Genomic DNA, 18,694 nt, shown 5'->3' with positions numbered 1-18,694 from the left:
TCTTACCAACTCATATTTCGAGATATAGATAGGCGAGGTATACTCGGCTCGAAATACCAAATGTGTATAAACAAAGTCTATATATATAGCATACGACTTCTTGTCTCAAAGAGTAGGAGATAGAGTAGATAGACTTTTGAGTGATAGATAAGTTCAAGTCTTCACATACCTTTTTGTCGAGAAGTTCCACCGGTTCCTCGAGTAGTTCTTCTACTTGATGGATTGCCATGAAGTCTTTGAGCTCAACTACACTTTCTATCAATAACAATGCCATATCTGCAGTTCATCGCCATACTGCAATAACAGTGCCATATCTGCAGTCACCCATCTACCAATTTCTTCCAGTTCTTCTCAGCTTGTATCCATGTTTTTAACTATATGAAAACACCCATCGATCCATACGACTTCTTAACCACCAACAACTGCATCACCTCTCTAATATCCCAGCAAATCATCCTTCACAATCTCACGAACCCATTAAATTAATTTCACCGTATCCCCTTCTTTGATTGCTTTCTCTCCTTCAAAATCCCATTTGATTCAAACCCTAAAATTCCCATTTGATTCAAACCCTGTTTAAATGAGGTTTTTCTAACTTTTTTATGTGTTGGCAGCTGTACGATAGCTGTTTGCCGTTTTATTTACAAAACTGATGAAATTTCGTACATGATGTATTTTAGAAATATTATAAAAAACAGATGCATATTAGAAAACACATTATCAGATGGGTGTATATCAGAAAAAGCCCTTAAACTATAGCGAGGTGAAGTGCTCAACCATAATTCATGGCTTCCACCGTTCACTTTAATTTTACCCTAAAACGCAAGTATGGCGGAGGTTATTTTTGGAACCTAAATAAAGATTATTAGGGCTTACTATCTAAAGGGAGAGGCGGTCGCTCGAATATAAAAAGGGGGAAACGACCTAACTTCGAAATCATCTACTTGATCTTATCTGAGCAGAAAGGAGCCGCTGCTAACTTCTCAATGGCGACAATCTCACTAATGTTGACCGAAATCCGAGTGTCCTGTTAAGATGTTGCCCGCTTGCGTCTTCGCAGGTGCTCTGGTAGCATTTTCTCCGGCCTCCGTTTCGAGCTTCTATAATGGGTGCCTTGAGATCAGCTGTGTTGCTTCGCTGCGATGAAGACTGCCTGCGGTCAGAGTCCCATAATCTACACTGTTAGAGCGTCCACAATGGACGACCAAATCCAAATATTTGGTCCAGTGGATAGGCGTAGTGGGACGGACCATCGATCAAAATTTGATCAAAGACTAAAATCCAGACCAAATTTGGTCGGCGACCAAGACCAAACCCAAATATAGTCGGGCGTTTATATAGTCCACGCCCCATCACCAGGCGGACGTATAGTCCACGTCCCACCCCAGGCGGACGTATAGTCCACGCCCCACATCAGGCGAACGTATAATGCACACCTTTTTTTTTTCTTTTGTGTGGGGCGTGGTTTATACCTCCGCCCCACTCTTTACAAATTTCAAATGCATGGGGCGGGTTAATACCTCCGCCCCACTCTTTACAATTTTTTTTTTTTGAATTTTTATGCACCGGGCGAACGTATAGTGCCTGTCCCACACCAGGCGTTGGTATAGTCCACACCCCACACCAGGCGAACGTATAATGTACGTCTGACCAAATTTAGTTTTTTCACCGTAGCGTCACACACCAGACTAAACCCAAAATTTGGTTCTTTTTTCCCTCTTTGGTCTTTGGTTATACTCGCACCACTGCAGTTGCTCTTAGAGGGACTATGATGGACTCGCGGGCTACCCCCACCATTCTACTATTAGTTTTTTGTTTTTTCGATTAGTTTTTTTGTTTTTTCGATTCTGTTTTTCTTTTTTAAGAAGTTTGTGTTCCTTTAATCTTCTGTTTAGGTTGATTTCTAGCTTACTTTGCAAAGTTTCTTACCTATTCTTTTAATTTTCACATACGACCGTTTTTTCTGTTCTATGTTTATGAGCATTGTTTGAGTGATTGTTAGCAGGTACGTTGGTTTAGTTCTTTGCGCGTTGAATGTGCCAACAAAAACCTATGACCTAATTTTTTAAGCTAATGGTATGTTTCCCTTTCTATTGATACCTTTATAAGTATACCTTTATAAGTATATAAGTTTATATTTGAGTATTGTTGCTGATTTACCTCAATGTACTGTAAATTTGTTGATATGATAATTTGTTGATAGGATATCATGTTGTAATGGGTTTTAATGATGCTTGGGTTAATATGTTAGTATAAACTCTGTTTAGCTGTAATCTGTATTTAAAAAAAATTGCAAGCTATGGTTAGATGACATTATTTATTTCCTTAGAGCATCTCCAATGCTAGGGGTGGAGGTCTTAAATAGACATGACACATAGGATTTAATACTTTTTCAACCAAAAATTTGTCTCCAATGCTAGATGGAGGTTAATAAATGACAATGACATGGCTGCCATCTCACAGTCAAGGGTAAACCAGAAAGTCATATTTTCACCCTCTCATTGACCCCAAACCCAGTGACACGTCATCATTTTTATTCCAAAAAAAAATATTTTTTTCCTTTAAATTAGACGTATTCGGCGACAATCTCAAAGATTGCATCTTCTTCTTCCTTTCCTATCGAAATACTTTTCTTCACTGTGAACAATCATCTTCGATTGAAGCTTCTGGCTAAGGTAAAATCTTGATCATATTTTTCTTCTTTTCTATACCTGATTTATTTGTTAACCTCCCTGTTTAATCTAATAGCTTGCTTGAACATATATCTATATGATAAGAAATTGTTTTCATGTCCTTCACAACGAACTATCAGTTCAAAATTTCTTCAAATGGTCCGCCAAATCTATTGGAATTGATCAATTAAGCATTCATATTCATTCAAATTACACAAAAAGATAATTTAAAATATAAACCCAAGTACAATTCCTATTTCGATTTTTTCTAACTGATGGTTAAATCATTCTTAGTTGCTTGATTTAGGATGTAACTTTTGTCAAATCGAAATAAAATGATTTCTAATCAGATTTGGGTTACTGCAGTAACAAATACAGAATAAGCAAATTACACATCCAATTGACATTTGTGGGTAAAACCAATTTGGGTTATTTAACTGAAGTATGATCTTGATTAGGTTTGTTTAGTTGGTATTTATAACTGAAGTATGCTCTTGATTCCAAGTGAAGAAAATAAAATTTAGATGGGAAATTTTTGGTTTTGTGTTCGTTTACCAATTCAGAATGCTTTTTTTGTTTCTTTGACAACACATTGGACTATTTTTTTTCCTGTTAACAGGTGCACTTTAAATTATGGTTTTGTCAGGTTCAATGTCCGACTCCGACAACTCAATCTGGGACTCTGATGAAAGTTTAACGTCTGATTGTGATAGCGAAAATTCGTCCACTTACACCAAACGATTGTTAGACATGGATGAGGTGGTCGAAGGTGAGTTACAATCTTCTAGAAGTTCCATTGAAACAATTACTCCTATAATTTTCACAGCTGCGACAATGGATAACAAGCGACCTCATGGTGGATCTACTTTTGGTAGACGCACAATTGTTCGCGATAGGAGACGACGTCACAATCTTATTATTCGTGATTACTTTAGAGGTGAAGACTCGAAATACCCTCCACAACATTTCCGCCGTCGTTTTCGTATGGATATTAGCGTTTTCATTCGCATATTACATGATATTACAAATTATGATAAGTACTTTACACAAAGGTATGATGCTGTTAAAAGGGAAGGTTTAAGTCCTTTGCAGAAAATGATTGCAGTTGTACGGATGCTTGCCTATGGTTTGCCAGCTGATATTCTTGATGAATATATACAGATTGGTGAAAGTACTGCAGTTGAATGTCTCAAGCGTTTTTGCGATGCCATAATCGGAATATATGAGAAAGAGTATCTAAGAAAACCAAATGAAAATGACATAGCTAGGTTGCTTAAGGAAGCAGAGACTCGTGGTTTTCCAGGCATGATTGGGAGTCTTGACTGTATGCATTGGCACTGGGAAAACTTCCCAACGGCTTGGCATGGTACACACACTAATGGTTTCAAAAGGGTCCCTACCCTCATTTTAGAAGCTGTAGCATCTCAAAACTTATGGATTTGGCACGCTTTCTTCGGCATGGCAGGTACGAACAACGACATCAACGTTTTGGATAGATCTCCTCTGTTTGATGACATTATTAATGGAGTTGCTCCACCTTGTGAATTTGCAATACAAGGTAAAAAGTATAATATGGGGTATTACATGTCGGACGGAATTTATCCCAAATATGCCACACTAATTCAAACTATCTCTAACCCAAGTAATGATAGAGAGGAATTATTTTCTAAGCGACAAGAAGCTGTGAGGAAAGATGTGGAACGAGCTTTTGGAGTTTTACAGAGTAGGTGGAGAATTGTAAAGGGCCCAGCGCGTAATTGGAAGGCAAAAGACCTTGGTAAAATAATGAAGACGTGTATTATCTTGCACAATATGATTATCGAGAATGAAGAACCTCGAGGAATTGATCCGTCACGATGGGAGCCTCATGTAGAAGAAAGAGTTAGGCTTGTTAATTTAGAGCATGATCATCGCTTTCTTGTTTGCAGGATGATGTATAGAATGAAACAAGTTCGAAGTACCGAAGCACATGACACACTGAAAACTGATCTTATCAACCACTTGTGGGATACACATACGAACCAAAGCAACGTCTCTACTAGAAATTAATGATATCCACTTCTGGAATTGGCTGTGTTACTAATTGGACTGCAGAAATCCTTGCAATTCTTTTTCTGTTTGTGTTGGGTTGGTCAGACAAGATTTAGTGACATCTGATTCAAGTGCTGCAATTTCTGCGACAAAATTTAGTGACATCTGATTCAAGTGCTGCAATTTCCGCTTTCAAATCAACACCTCCTTTACTGCCAGATTTAGAATGGCCTGATATGTTATATTTTCATTTTCTGTAACTTTATCACCTTTCAGCAACAGTGCAGATTGAACTTGTTAGCTTCTCTCCTTGTAAAGTTTCCTTGATTGCAGAGAGTGCATCTTTCCTTGATCACGGGAAGAGTTGGCGAAGGAGTCAAAATTGCGTTCCAAGTAAGTTTTAGCAGACTGCGAGCGAGACCCAATAGCAAAGACCTGGTATTCGAAGTAGTTCCCACTTTGGCAATTGTAGTAGAGGTGTGCTCCTGATTCATTCAAAAGACTGACACTACCTGCAAATAATAATATACTGCACTTGTACAAATACTGTAGAAAATACAGGGAATCTATGGAGCCACACACAACTGCAGGTAATCCAGGGAGCTAAAATGAGTTTGCAGTTGATAAAACAGACGTTTGTAGAGACTGCAGAAAGTATATGAGCATAAAGACTGTTTAAAATCCTTGCTAAGGCTGAATACTATGAACATTAAATTCAATTGACTAGTGCCAAACAACACATACGACTAACCGAAACTCGCTGAAAAAGGATTTTCAAAACAAAGAAGGTAACATAAAAGGCTAAAGAAAAAACACAACCAAACAGAATTGAAGTACCAAAGTAAAAGACACCAACAACTAGAGTTGAGTTGCATCACACTACAGAGTGGAAGCAACTGTAACCAAGACAAAAGGTAAAAGAACCACAGTGCAAATATTCAAATTAACCTACTTCAAGTTAAAACTTGATACTTGTTCAAATAGATGAGATATCCGCACCGCCGTTCATGACCTCATCACCAAACAAGCCTTCATTCTCCCGTTCTTTCAATATTTGAGCTTGCATTTTTTCATATGCAATTCGCAGTACAGGTTGGAGTTTTTCAAGGTTAGTGTTCAAAATTCTTTCTTGCTCCTTTCGCTTATAGGCCTTTTGCTTACTCTTTTGAGTCTCTTCTTTCAATTTCTGAGATTTTTCTCGCAATTCAAAATCTTTTTTAAACATTTGTTCCCTCCATTCCATATTTTGTTGATTGATGGCATGTTGTTTTTCAAGAGTACTTTTATAACTACTCAGCATATCAACTACATTTTTTTGATCATGCATTTTCTGGACATTCTCTTTAGCTTTCTTCCTTCCAGGACCTCGATCAACCCCATCAACATCTAGATATTCTTCTTCATTGTTAGGTACAGATGCAGTTCCGGTGTCAACTGAGTCACCATCAAGTACCTTCGATTTCTTTGAAGAATTAGCTAAGGTGAGTTATTGAGAACACCATTTTGGGTTGGCTTTCATTATTTACCAACAATGTTCATACTTGAATGGTCCTTTATCATTTCCCTCAAACAAAAACTTAGCTTCCGTTACCTACACATTACATAAAATACAATGGGAAACGATGGCGAAATGAAGCTAATAAAAACATATTGAATAAAAAAATTATTATACGCAAATCTTACTATGTCCTGCAATTTGTTTCCACTTGGGGGATGCCTCTCCAACATTTCGTAGATACCATGGAACTTGCACACTTGTGTTTGTATCCCTTTCCAGTGACATTTTAAGGCGTTCCACCCCCGACCATCGGGATTCACCATGTTGTCTCTCCAAACACCCCAAATGCGATTCCACATTCTATCAGAGGGCTGATCTCTTCCGGTTATTGCATCTTGGGTTACATACAACCACGCCTTTGTTAGAGCAACATCCTCCTTCATTGTCCAAGTAACACGGGAATTGGAATGTTGGTTTGGTTGAGGAGCTTTAGTGTTTTTTGTAACTTTCTTTCTGGGTTTCTTTTGAGAATTAGGAGTTTCAGTATTCACCGTAGTTACCGAAGCATCAGAATTTTGAGAATCATAAGGAAAAAATGGAGAAGTTCTCATAAAACCCTGATAAGGTAATCTAGTTCCATAAAATTGCTGAGCAGGGTAAGGAGCATCAACTCTATGCAAAGCGAAGTTCGGATGTGTTGGTGGACATAGGCTAAAGTGGTTTGATTGTAAAAACCCATGATAATTTTGAGCTTTTACACTGGGTGTTGAAGAGGAGTTATGGTTTTTGGTAACACCATTATTGTTCACTCCATTAGTTTGAGTGCTGGATAGGTCAGAGTGTCTGGCATCATCATCAGATGTTGAATTCATGAACAACCGTGTTTATCACCTATCCATACAAGCAAGCCAAATATTAATGAGTTTAGCACAAGTAAATACATCATACAAGTTACTGAACATTGATCAAACAACTAGTATGCATTCTTTGAACCTAAATAGTGTGATGGAAGTACAATAATCATTATGTATACCAAATGGATATAAATCTCTGAATCTTCCTAAATATTGAAGATTGGGCTCAACAAGATAAAATTTAACTAAGCAGGAATCAAAAGAAGAAACTAAAATCAAAAGATTTTACCGTAATAGTTGATAACAGTGATGATCAATCCTCTATCTGAACCAATATTTTTGTTCCAATCTATCTCAATCTCAAACACCTAAAGGATTTGGAAAAGTGAGAATAGGAAGAGGTACCGATCTGTAGATTTATATCAATCTAATTTTCTCTGGAGGGAAATTTCTTGGAGGGAAATCTGTTGGAGGGAAATTTCCCCCTGGTTTTTATCTAACCTAAAAATTGTTCATATTTCGAGGGGAATTTGTCTCCAATTCTTTTTTTTTTTTGATAATGAAATTTTATTTAACACGTATGAAAAATCAGAGTAGCAAGACATTGGCATTGGAGATGAAACTTTTGGTAAAAAAGTCTTATTATTGTTTTTCTTAGCCACATAGGAATGACCCATAAAAAAAAGTCTTAATATCACCTCCACATAGGATGACCTCCACCCCTAGCATTGGAGATGCTCTTATGGTAAAGGATTTTCGTTCAGAGTTCCCAAAGTAGATAGTGAATTTCTCAAATCCACTTTTATATCTTAGAAATGATTTTTTTTTGGTTCTATAGAATTTAATAAACCACTTATGTGAAAACAGTATATCTTATATCTGATTTCCTTGAATAGACATCCCCAGTATTAGAATGATGGTAAATTTTTTTGTTTCTTGTTCCAGTCTCATATAACACTTGATTGTAGGTTGAGATTCTAAACATGTGGGTATTTGAGTCTCACGTACCCCACATGCTTAGCATATCAGCCCTATAATCATGTGTTAATGTTAGGTAATAGTATGCTACGCAGAACCGAGAAAAATCGTCATCCTACCAATGAGGATCTGTGATTAGTCGGTGTTCATTCATTTCAACCCTCTTCCCTTGATGTCTGAAATTGCACACGTACATGGCTCTGTATGCTTTGGTTGCATGATGCCATTCTTTAATCGTGCAAATAATAACATGGGGACCCGCTTTGCTGCTTAAGCGAAAATGTTTTTGCTGCCTGTAATGACCCAACAGCTTAACACAAACTTGACAATCTGATATATTCGTACATTTTCAATTCCTATTATTAAAGAATTTACTCCTTTTTTCTAATTAGTGAGTGTGGTGATGATACTATTGTGGACTAGAGTTTCTGATTGGGCTCTTCACCCTAATTTGATGACAAACCCTTGGCTGTCCGAGCACTATTGATCTCTTTCCTTTTTTCTCGGTTTTTAATGATATAGCAATAGATTTAGTTTTTATCATTATGTTTTTTGAATTATTCAGCATTTCACCCATTACCAATTCAGGAAGATTGACATAGGTTCTTCTTGAGATAATGGATTGGGTTGCTATATCTAATTTGTGGCCATTCTGATTCATGGCCTTTCAGTACCATGTTATCCGGGAAACTCCACATACATCTGAAATTATTCTGGAAACTCCACTTGCATCATGAAACCTCAAATCAGGGTTGTGTTTTGTTTTTGCAACTTAAAATTACTTTGCCATGTTTCAGGGTTGTTGGTTAAACACTTGCAACAGAAGCGAGGCCCTGAGGGCGACATTCCGGACACTCACCAGAAGCTGTTCAGGAAGCACGTAGTCATTTGTTGTTGTTTTTTTGTTTTTTTTTGAAATGTGATTCTCTATATTCCCTATATGAACTATGCCTAGTATTTAAGTTTTGTGTTGGGTGAGAGTTGTACGTTTGAAAAGTTGCTAATGACAAAAGTAGACGGTAGACAATTTGAACAGTAATTTTGTGAAAAATGTTGCAAATGTAAGTTTTTTTGTTTTTGTTCTCTGAAGTGGTCAAGGAAGGAATACACAAATTTTCTTTTCTCACCTCACAATAAGGTTAGGTCAAGGTGAAAGCTGAAAAGACCGGATTGTCTCACATGTTTAAGTTTTGATGTTAAATTTTTTACTATCAGCGATTGGTCGGGAGAATTAGAATCCTAGGAATTCAATTATGGGTAATGATTCCCAGGAATTTGATTCCAATCTAAAAAATTAATGTTCGATTAAGGTAATTCAGTTATCTTTGTTATTACGCCGGAATTCAATTCCATTGCATCATTGGACCAAAGCAATGGAAATCTACCATTTTGGAGGGATATGGATTTTTAGGAATTGAAATTCCCAATTACATAAAGTTCATTTGCCCCGTTCGGATCAAGAAATTGGATTTCTAGGATTTTCATTCTCCCAACCGAACGAGCTCTCATTGTATAACTGTCAGGTTTATCCATGTAATTAATTAATGTAATCTTTTGAAGCTCTGTAAATCGGCGATAAAATCGGAGTCATTGATGCTCTTTCTCTAAGTTTCTATCTGCTACTAACTCTTAATCTTTTTTGTGGAACTCCCGTCCATGAATGTTATAAACGCCCCTCCATGGGTCATTCACAAATACCGTTAATAAGGGTGCACAGGAACCGAGCCGGACCGAACCGGAACCGGTGGAACCGTACCTGATTTTGGACCGAACCGAGGTACAAGGTACAGGTACCGGTCCAAAAAATAGGAACCGAGGTCTCGGGGTACAGGTACACGGTCCAATACAAGTACCGTGCCGTACCGGACCGAAAGTCCCGAATAATAAAAACCGTTAGATTTGGGGAATAAGGGATCAGTATTAGCCGTTAGATTAAAGGGGTATATAAACTAACATAATAGGGTTAGGATTTCAGTTTCCTTTCTTTCCTTTTTTTCTCGTCTCCTCTCTCTGAGAAGAGAGAATTACCCCTCTGCTTCCCCATCTCTTCGGAAAACGGTATGTAAATTGTTGCTTTCTTTTAGTTATTGAACTTTTCTTGCGTATGAAGATCACATAAGTACAGTTTTTTGGTCTCAAATCAATTGAATTTTTATGCTTTGGGAGTTCCAATTTTAGGTTTTTATTTTTGATTTGTGGATCTTGAATGTGTTGATTGTGAGATGGATGATGGTGGGAATTGTTGTGAATGATTTGGTAGTGATTCTATTAATGGGGGCGATGATGATGTTATAGTGAAGATTGTAATTGAATTTTATCATGTTCAGAGATGAGAGGTGGTGGTGTTTGCTGTTGAAATGAAGAGATGGGGTTCGAATGTTGGTGGTGTTCGATGGGGTTGCTGATGATTTCCGATAATAATTGATGTTCTTGAGTTGCAAGGGAATGGTGTTTGCTGTAGAGAAGTTAATGGCTTTGATGGGCACATCGTATTTTCTTTCTTTTATGTGGTCTCGGTATAGATTTATCTGATTAATCTGTTCCTTCTTTTATATGCAGAAAGGATGATTTCATGCGGTAGGCAATGTGGAAAATGTACGGCGAAACATGCTAAGAAAGGTACAGAGTAGATAGTGAAAAACTCTTATGTCAACAAGTGAAGCTGGCATCATTGACCATGTATAGCCTGTTTAATTGCAATCATCCTCCATATTGAGTACAAGGGAAGCTGTCATATTGAGTTTGCAACTGAAGAAGCTACAAAGAAGGTAGACTTCTCAGTTTGTGCTCCGTAATTTGTTGAAAGTTCTGTGTTAGCTTTTACTCTATGAATAATTTATCATTGCAGGCATTGGAGTTGGATGGCCAAAACTTGTGTAACATGGAAATTGTAATTGACCGTTATGGAACCGAAACCACTGGAGCATCAAAAACACTTATTGCCAAGCACCTATCTTTGTCCATTACTAAATCAGATGTGTGCGTATATATCCTATTTTTACTTTTTAATCTTCTCCACATTTCATTGTCTCAACACTCTTTTTTCGTTGCTGTTGTAGGATCAAGTTCTTTAAAGGGGCTGGGAAAATTATCGATGTGCGTTTCTCTTCACTTGATAATGGAAAATTCAGTGGACATTTCCATATTGAGTTTGCAACTGAAGAAGGTGCGGAGAAGGTAACCTCCCCAGCTTATCACTTCCAAGCTCCAATTCCAACAGTCTCAGAAACCAAGCTCAACTTCGAAAGTCAATGGCAGCAACACCACTGATACGTCACCCTCTTCATCAACGATGAGCAGAAGCATCATCAGTTCAACACACTAGTCATTATAGCAATTGCACAATTGCACAACTGCACTAGCATATGACTTGTTATTGTACCACAGTTTAGGAAGTTAATTACTACTCAAACTGCAGTTATAGTTTGTTTGCGAACACCACACCTCTCTGAAGTTAATTAGTACCGTATCTGGTACCGTACGTGTACCGAATGGTACCGGAACCGAGGTACAAGGTACAGGTACCGGTCCAAAATTTTGGAACCGAGGCTAAGGAGGTACAGGTACTCGGCCTCGGCAAGAACCGAGCCGAACCGTACCGTGTGCACCCTTAACCGTTAAGCATCTTTACTAATACCCCTAATGGCGTAATTGAAATTTTAGATAAAACATAAATCGTATAATTCCTCTTTTAACCCTCAACCATCGTCCATTCTTCTTTACTTCAAAAATCTAAGAAAAATGTTTCATCTCTCCCACCACCACCATCTGCAATTCTGCATAGCTCCCACCACCATTCCATTTCAATCGCCGCCATCATAACCAGCACCACCAACTCCGTCACCTCCGCCACCATAACCAGCAGATCTGTTACATTTTATATGTATGATTTCAACTTTTATCAATTGTTCTTCATCTTCTTAAATATATTTTCACCTGATTCAACTACAAAACTCAAATCTAGTAATGAAGCAAAGAGAAATTAATCACCATAACCCAATCACGAGCATCAGAAAAGTTGGATTCACTTCGATTTTCAACTGAAGTGTGAATTATTCCATTTTCTAACCCTAATTTTGGATTTCATTTTTCTTCAGATTGATGATTGATTCAGGTAATTAATCATATTATTTTGCTTGAAATCGTTATTCTCATCTGTATTGACTCATAAAAGTAGAAAATAATGGGGTTTTTTTTTGCTTGATTTTTATTGTGGTTGTGGTGGTAGGGAAGTCACATTTTTTGTGTTGGTGGTGTTGTAATGTGATTTTTGGTGGTGGTGGTGGTGGTGAGGTTGGAATGATGAACTGACAGTACAATAATGGTGGTTTGATTACAAATTTTGGGTGTTTCTCATTTTATTGAATTTTGTTGTGCGTCTTTTAGAACAAAGTATTGGGATATCAACAATGCATATACAAGTATTGGTAGAACTGATTTCGGTGCTTCTAATCTATCACTACCGTTTGGTGAGTGTAGATTTGATTCAAATGATGCTGCTTTAACAACTGATTGTACAGCTCATTCTTTGGTTTATGATATTTCTTATAATTCAAATTAATACTTGGTGTATCTAGTTATACTTTTAGTATTTGGTTATCATCTTAGAATTCAATATCAGTTTTCTATTTGCTGCATAAGTGTGAAATACTTTAGATGCTCCTCGGACTCTTGACAACTTAGGAAATGGTTTAGTGAGTGACAATTAGTCCCATTAGGTTATAGCTTTCTAAATCTTCCCAGACAACATATCTGTTTCACATTCCTATCGACAACTAATGCATTCTTGAAGTGAACTGGCAGGCCTCTTCTGAGAATGCCTACGTTCTGGCTGGTCATGACATCAAGTGGATTCCTAGGCCTTGCTATCAGCTTCACATCGATGTGGTTTCTGCACCAAACAGGGGCTACAACTTACAGGTACTACTCTTACAAATGATGGCTCTAGAAAATACCTAGAACTGTGAACTTGTTTATGTTTAACTTAGTAACAAATTGATAATAATGTCCACGGCATCCTACTAGAGTGAAAGGGAGCGAATGGGTGGTTTTATTTTGAATGAGATTCCTTGCATGACTTTGTTTTAGGAAAATAAACAAATTCAGTAGGTTAAATAAGGTCCCCATGCATTTCGTTAAATTTGTTAGTGACCCAACCCATAGTCTTGTCTTCAAAAGTCATTAGTACTTGACCCCAACAGTAGTAAGTCTATTTCTTTAATAATGAAAAAAAATTGACCTGGTGCTCAATCAATAAAACATTCTGTAGAAATTCATAATTATTGTTGTGAAAACAAGTTAGAGAAATAATTGTTGTTAAAGTTGCGCGATACACTCATAATAGTTCAATTTTTTGATGATTCTTAATATTCTGGCAAAATTGTTTCTGGTTCTTGATTTGGCAGCCTTGTCGGATCACTGAATAAGGTTCCTCTCTCCGTCGCGGGAATCCTTCTGTTCCACGTTCCTACTAGTTTACAGAACTTTACCAGCATCCTTTTTGGTAGGTTCCATCAATATACAAGCATTGATTTATCTTGTATTTTTCAGTGCATCAGTAATGTAGTAAACAAATTTGGCTTGTCTACTTGCACTCACAAGATATTGTTGGACATTGTTTTCCAGGTCTTTTAGCAGGTGTGTTCTCTGCCAGAACCAAAATGAAGGAAAAATCCTAGTCCTGAGTATGTTGTTGCAATAGTCTTACGATGAAGGCATGAAGTAACTCTATGTAGTTTGCTCCATTTTCGTTCTTGGACTATATTTTTTGGGGACAACTTGAGAAAGTTGCTTTCACTTTCACATTTGGAGGCAACTTGAGAAAGTTGCTTTCGCATTTGGAGGCAACTTGAGCTAGTTGACTCCAGATTCAGAGGAAACTTGAGCCAGTTGATTCCAGTTTTTCCATTTTTTTAAGAAGCTTGTTCGGGTGTTGTTCTTGCTACTACCAAGACTAACAAACAGAAGAACCATTCAAGTTTGGTACACAAAACTGTTGTGAGATTTATGTTTCTGATCCTCTGTGTACATCTACTTGCTTGTTCTAAATTTATTTTTCTTTTTCAATCTTGATACTGCAGGTTCCTGGTTTTCAAATTTGGCAACAACTTATCCAAGTTGCTTCCACTACTGGAGACAACTTAGTTGCTTCAGTTACCGGAGACAACTTATGCTAGTTGCTTCCATTACTGGAGATAACTTCTGCTAGTTGCTCCAGATTTTGGGAACAACTTCACCAAGTTGATTCCATTACTAGAGAGAGCTTGTTCTAGTTGCTTCCCATCTCCTTTTAGCTTTTTGTACCTGCAATCATACAACAGTATTGCATCTGCAATCATACAACAGTATTGCATCTGCAATCACATGAAAATAATATTTTATCTATTAAACCATTAGTCATTCGTGCTAAAATTTATGTTTACATCCAACTATTTAGTCATTCACGTTAAAATCTATTCAGTAATATTATAACCAACACTAACAATTATATCTGTAAATTTACAATCTATCTGTCATCCAAACTCATATCTTTTTCTTTCTGAAGCTTCAACCGTCTATTGTATTCAAGACGCGGAACACCGTCTTGATCCATTTCTAGTTTACTTTATAGCAACACCTTTTTCGTGACTCACTTCCATTAGACGGCTGCAACTCAGCATCTTTATATACAAACACACGTCTTCATAACGGCTATAGCTGTTATGTTTTAAACAAAACAAGAGTTAGTATATACAATCATTTTGCTTAGCAAAATTTATCGTAGGAAATTGAGATAAACTAGTGCAAGTTGCTTTTAATTATGGGAGAAACTAGTAGAAGTTGTTTCCACATCTTGATCTAGAATGCAATGACAACTAGCAGTGTTTTGAATAACAATAACACAGTCACGTACTCTTAGAAACAATGTAATTGCAAATATCTTTCACATTTGTTTTATGTTTTGTTGATGACAAATTTCAAAAACATGCCAAAGTAGCCAAAGCAACCTAATTCACGGCATCGCTATGCAAACCACAGCTTGGTCAGTATGCTGTTTTTTCATACCTTTTTCGACGGAAAGATTATCGACATATTTGGTTGCTTTGCCCTTTGCTTCCGGTGATTTCCCTGTAAACAATAGAATAGTTAGTGTCGAATGACATTTTCTAAATCACAAGTGGTATTCAAAAATGGAGTTAACTAGTTCAAGTTGTCTCCATACATGGGAGCAACTAGTACAAGTTCTCTCCAAAAATGGAGGCAACTTTCTCAATTTGCCTCCAGAAGTGGAGCCAACTAGCATAAGTTGTCTCCATATATGGGATATGCTAGCACAACTTTCAAAAATTTACGTGATAACAAATAATGAAAGAGAGATAATTGACAAGGTATGCCATGTCCATGCATATCTAACGTATGCACAATTTTTGATTATGTCGACCCATAATGTGAAGATATGTTGATCTGTTATAGTATATGGGCAACATATGAAGAAATCCATTAATGCTTCAAGTTGAATTTTCTTACTGGCAACATGGGTACACTACGAGCCTAGCATAATGTAATGTTACGGCAAACACAGAAAACAAAATTAGCTATCTCTCAAAAGTAACACTTCTAATCATACACATAACTATTGAGATGACCTGAAGTTTCAAAACTACAAATAAACTAGAAACAAATTAATACTACTAATCCGGCAGTTCATAATCTTTCAAATAATAATAGTTCAGTAACAAATGTTGGTGTTTCTGCTGTTGCTGACACTGATTTTCATTTGAAGATTCAGTTTTATACTTTTAAATAGCTTGAATGAAACATGTGAAAAATAAACAAATATTATGCATCTAGAACATACAAAACAACAATAAATAGTGGTCAGCCATATAGATCATAAAAGGAAAATCAAGAACAAACGAAAATCAAGAACAAACTCAATACAAGTTTTCACCAACATCGAATGTGGTTAGCATACTGAAAATACAACAAAAAATATCATTAATTTCAATACATAATTTACAATAACATTGAATCAACATCAAGACATAAAAAAAACGACAATGATACCTCTTTCAGAGATGAATCGTCAATCTCGAGTTCAACTGATTGTTGATTAAAGCAGAAAGAAAACACCAAATTCAAATTAAAAACATATCTTCAAACCAAAATGAACAAACTGAAATTAGTATTTATCTTCACCGAATCGAACATGCAGAAGTTAAATATCTCTAAGATTCTTCTAATCAAAACCAAATCTAAATTCCTAGAACCAAAAAATCATTTCCGGAGTTACGAATTTCGTTTTTCAGAGAAGAAGAATATTACGAAGAATATGAACAATTTATGATGTTGTTTCATAAATTCAACCATAAATTGTTTCCTAATTCAACTCTAACCTGAACAAATCAAAATGTAAACTAATTGAAAGAGAAATTCGTTTTTACCTTCGATTTTGTATCTTCAATCGAAAATTGACAGTAAAGCGGAGATTAAACCTAGTTTCGATTAAATTTTTGATTTTATCTGATCTTTTATGTGTCAATCAATCTTGTAAATCTCTCCGATCTATCAACAATAAATCCTAAATCTGATTTTTAAGATTTTCTTTCGAAAATTTCAATTGTTTTCTGGGTGATTTTGGAAGGTTTCTAGGGAGAGAAAGAGAGAGAGACGGGAGAAAACGAGAAATGAAATAATACGGAGAGATTGAGGGTATAAATTAAGTTAGAAAGGGTATGTTTTAAGGGGTAAGATACTAGGGGTATATAGATAACGGTCCGCGAGTTATAACCCCAAAGATGTCACTAACCATCCACAAAAAATCCGTCGAAACAAAAGGAACACAAAAATCTCAAAAAACAATCATCAAAAAATTCGATGAAACCTCATAGAATTTGACGAAACCAATTTTTGGTTTCATCATAAAATTTGATGAAACCAATTTTGAAATTTGAGGTTTTTGTATCAATTTTTTATAATTTGGGATTTTTGTATCAATTTGTTTATGATGGAGTTTTAATGAATCCCAACATTTAAGTGGGGTTTTTGTACCACAAGTTTGGTCACCTTAGGTTTATATGACTAATTTTGTATAGATAATGTTCCTTTTTTTCTGCTTTCTCTTTGCCTTTTATTTAGCATTTTCTAGTTTAAATCCATCAAATCTGGTTCCTCTTCTTTTTGGGAGTTTTGTAGGGGTACTGAACTTTTTCGATTTCTTTTAACTTCTGTTTTTTTAAACCAATTCCTTTAAATCTTTGCTTTTGTTAAACTCAATTTGCTTCTGTTTCTTCTTTTCTATCCTGATTTAAAGCCTTCTGTTAACTCTAGGTTTTTATTTTAGTTAGTTCTGTAACTCGATTTTTCATTTGTTTAAGTTTTATCTCAGTTTCTCCTATACAATTTATTATCCTCCCTTATCAATATGAACCACTCAATTTAATTATCATTAATTATCATCATTCTATTAATTTCCTTGTGTTGTAGGGAAATTGTGTTGGGAGCTTTTGCTCAGTGGAGACCGATTCAGGTCAGTTGCTCAAATCAGAGAAAGAGCATTAATAGTCGATTCGTCCGATTCAACTCCAGTGACGTATTGGCTATTTCCTCAAGTAAGGGACCTCTTACCACACTACAAGACAATGATACTAAGACATAATATGTGTTAGTTGGGATATTGAGGTGGAAAAAAGTGGTAGCAAACTAAAAGAAATAATCATTATGTCTGGAGAAAAAAGAGAGGATCACATGTCAGTAGAAAAGTTTTCAATCAAATATTTGGATGTATCAGAAATTCTTCACAAGTGGCAAAATATAGCAGACACCACAGTTATTGAATAACATGCAAACATATAAAACTTGCTTATCTGGAGGAGGATGTCAACTCAATTAGAAACTTGGCCGTTTTTTCTTAAATAATCCACAAGTGTCAACTCAAAAGTGGATTATCAGCACTATTTACATGCAATGGTGGAAGATATAAATTCTGCAACATTATTTCTTCTAAAGTACCACACTCTCAGTTGAAAAATTACTCTCAGAACAAAAATCTTCAACTTTCTTTCAAAAAGCCTCAAACCTTTTCCTTTCAATCATCTTCAAAATACAATGTCTGATATCCCAACAAACGACTATATTGTTCATCTTTCAGTTGATCCACAAATTTTCAATATTCGATTTACTCAAGCAAGGGACTTCGCTTCTGCTATTTTCTCAAATCCAAAAAGAGTTCATGGTAAATTTCTAAGCATGTGTCTCTATAATGGTGATGAAAATATTCATGATGTTGGATATATGTACTGAATTTGCAGTAAGAAGTGATCTAGTAGAGAAAGGATATGTAGCAAGAAAAGTTGCATAAAAGGTGGGATATGTTCTATCTTTATCAGGTCCTCTAAGTAAGAAAGGTGATTACACAGCGGATGTCTTAGTTAACTTCTTAAAAGCTTTCTTCCATCAGATCAATATAATCATGAGAATCTTCTATGTTTGTATTCCTCACAGTACTTGTACAGATTGTTGGTATGTTGATCACATTGGAAGTAAATGTGAAGCTAGAATATGGAGTATAGAAGACACTTCCCAAGAATCTTCATCAATGAAGAAGAAGAAGAAACGAGAGTTCTGCCAGAAGGGAAAGACATAAATATGGAGTCTTTGGTCGAAGCAACAACAACTTTAAG

At 36.2% G+C, this 18,694-nt stretch overlaps 2 protein-coding genes, 1 long non-coding RNA gene and 2 other non-coding genes across 12 annotated transcripts; 4 read left to right on the top strand and 1 right to left on the bottom strand.

Moving 5' to 3' along the window:
* Positions 1-3,741: 3,741 nt before the first annotated feature.
* Positions 3,742-4,899, top strand: LOC113320627. Its single transcript, XM_026568528.1, has one exon. It carries the CDS (start codon positions 3,768-3,770, stop codon positions 4,719-4,721), a length of 954 nt encoding a protein of 317 aa, XP_026424313.1. The 5' UTR covers positions 3,742-3,767; the 3' UTR covers positions 4,722-4,899.
* Positions 4,900-8,424: 3,525 nt separating this feature from the next.
* On the top strand, positions 8,425-8,518 carry LOC113325613. The gene has a single exon (XR_003348074.1). It is a non-coding gene; the product is annotated as a small nucleolar RNA Z157/R69/R10 (small nucleolar RNA).
* A 93-nt stretch (positions 8,519-8,611) lies between these two features.
* LOC113325629 lies at positions 8,612-8,737 on the top strand. The gene has a single exon (XR_003348086.1). It is a non-coding gene; the product is annotated as a small nucleolar RNA snoR80 (small nucleolar RNA).
* A 3,018-nt stretch (positions 8,738-11,755) lies between these two features.
* LOC113322165 (GDP-mannose transporter GONST1-like) lies at positions 11,756-14,439 on the top strand. Of its 8 annotated transcripts, XR_003347070.1 has the most exons (6): positions 11,756-12,147; positions 12,262-12,502; positions 12,837-12,953; positions 13,439-13,536; positions 13,659-14,015; positions 14,114-14,439. XR_003347070.1 is itself a non-coding variant. In XM_026570202.1 (5 exons), exons 1-4 carry the CDS (start codon positions 12,135-12,137, stop codon positions 13,457-13,459), a joined length of 234 nt encoding a protein of 77 aa, XP_026425987.1. In that variant the 5' UTR covers positions 11,756-12,134; the 3' UTR covers positions 13,460-13,536; positions 13,659-14,099. The 8 variants fall into 8 exon arrangements, 3 of the variants coding, with proteins under 3 accessions (XP_026425987.1, XP_026425985.1, XP_026425986.1); XR_003347069.1 differs by lacking the exon at positions 14,114-14,439 and having other exon boundaries at positions 12,267-12,502; positions 13,659-14,099; XR_003347068.1 differs by lacking the exon at positions 14,114-14,439 and having other exon boundaries at positions 13,659-14,099.
* LOC113322166 lies at positions 14,400-16,899 on the bottom strand. The gene is made up of 4 exons (XR_003347073.1): positions 16,457-16,899; positions 16,080-16,114; positions 15,078-15,140; positions 14,400-14,729 (listed from the first exon to the last, which is right to left on the bottom strand). It is a non-coding gene; the product is annotated as an uncharacterized LOC113322166 (long non-coding RNA).
* Positions 16,900-18,694: the final 1,795 nt, after the last annotated feature.

The sequence above is a fragment of the Papaver somniferum genome, chromosome 11, assembly GCF_003573695.1.
Source record: "Papaver somniferum cultivar HN1 chromosome 11, ASM357369v1, whole genome shotgun sequence".
NCBI lineage: Eukaryota > Viridiplantae > Streptophyta > Magnoliopsida > Ranunculales > Papaveraceae > Papaver > Papaver somniferum.
This window is presented reverse-complemented; position numbering and strand designations above follow the sequence as displayed.

Coding starts and splice junctions, on each gene's coding strand:
- LOC113320627 (XM_026568528.1), top strand. CDS start 3,768: ATGATTGCAGTTGTACGGATGCTTGCCTATGGTTTGCCAGCTGATATT.
- LOC113322165 (XM_026570200.1), top strand. CDS start 12,850: ATGCCTACGTTCTGGCTGGTCATGACATCAAGTGGATTCCTAGGCCTT. Junction 12,954..13,438: donor ACAGGGGCTACAACTTACAG/GTACTACTCTTA, acceptor TTGATTTGGCAG/CCTTGTCGGATCACTGAATA. Junction 13,537..13,658: donor CTTTACCAGCATCCTTTTTG/GTAGGTTCCATC, acceptor ATTGTTTTCCAG/GTCTTTTAGCAGGTGTGTTC.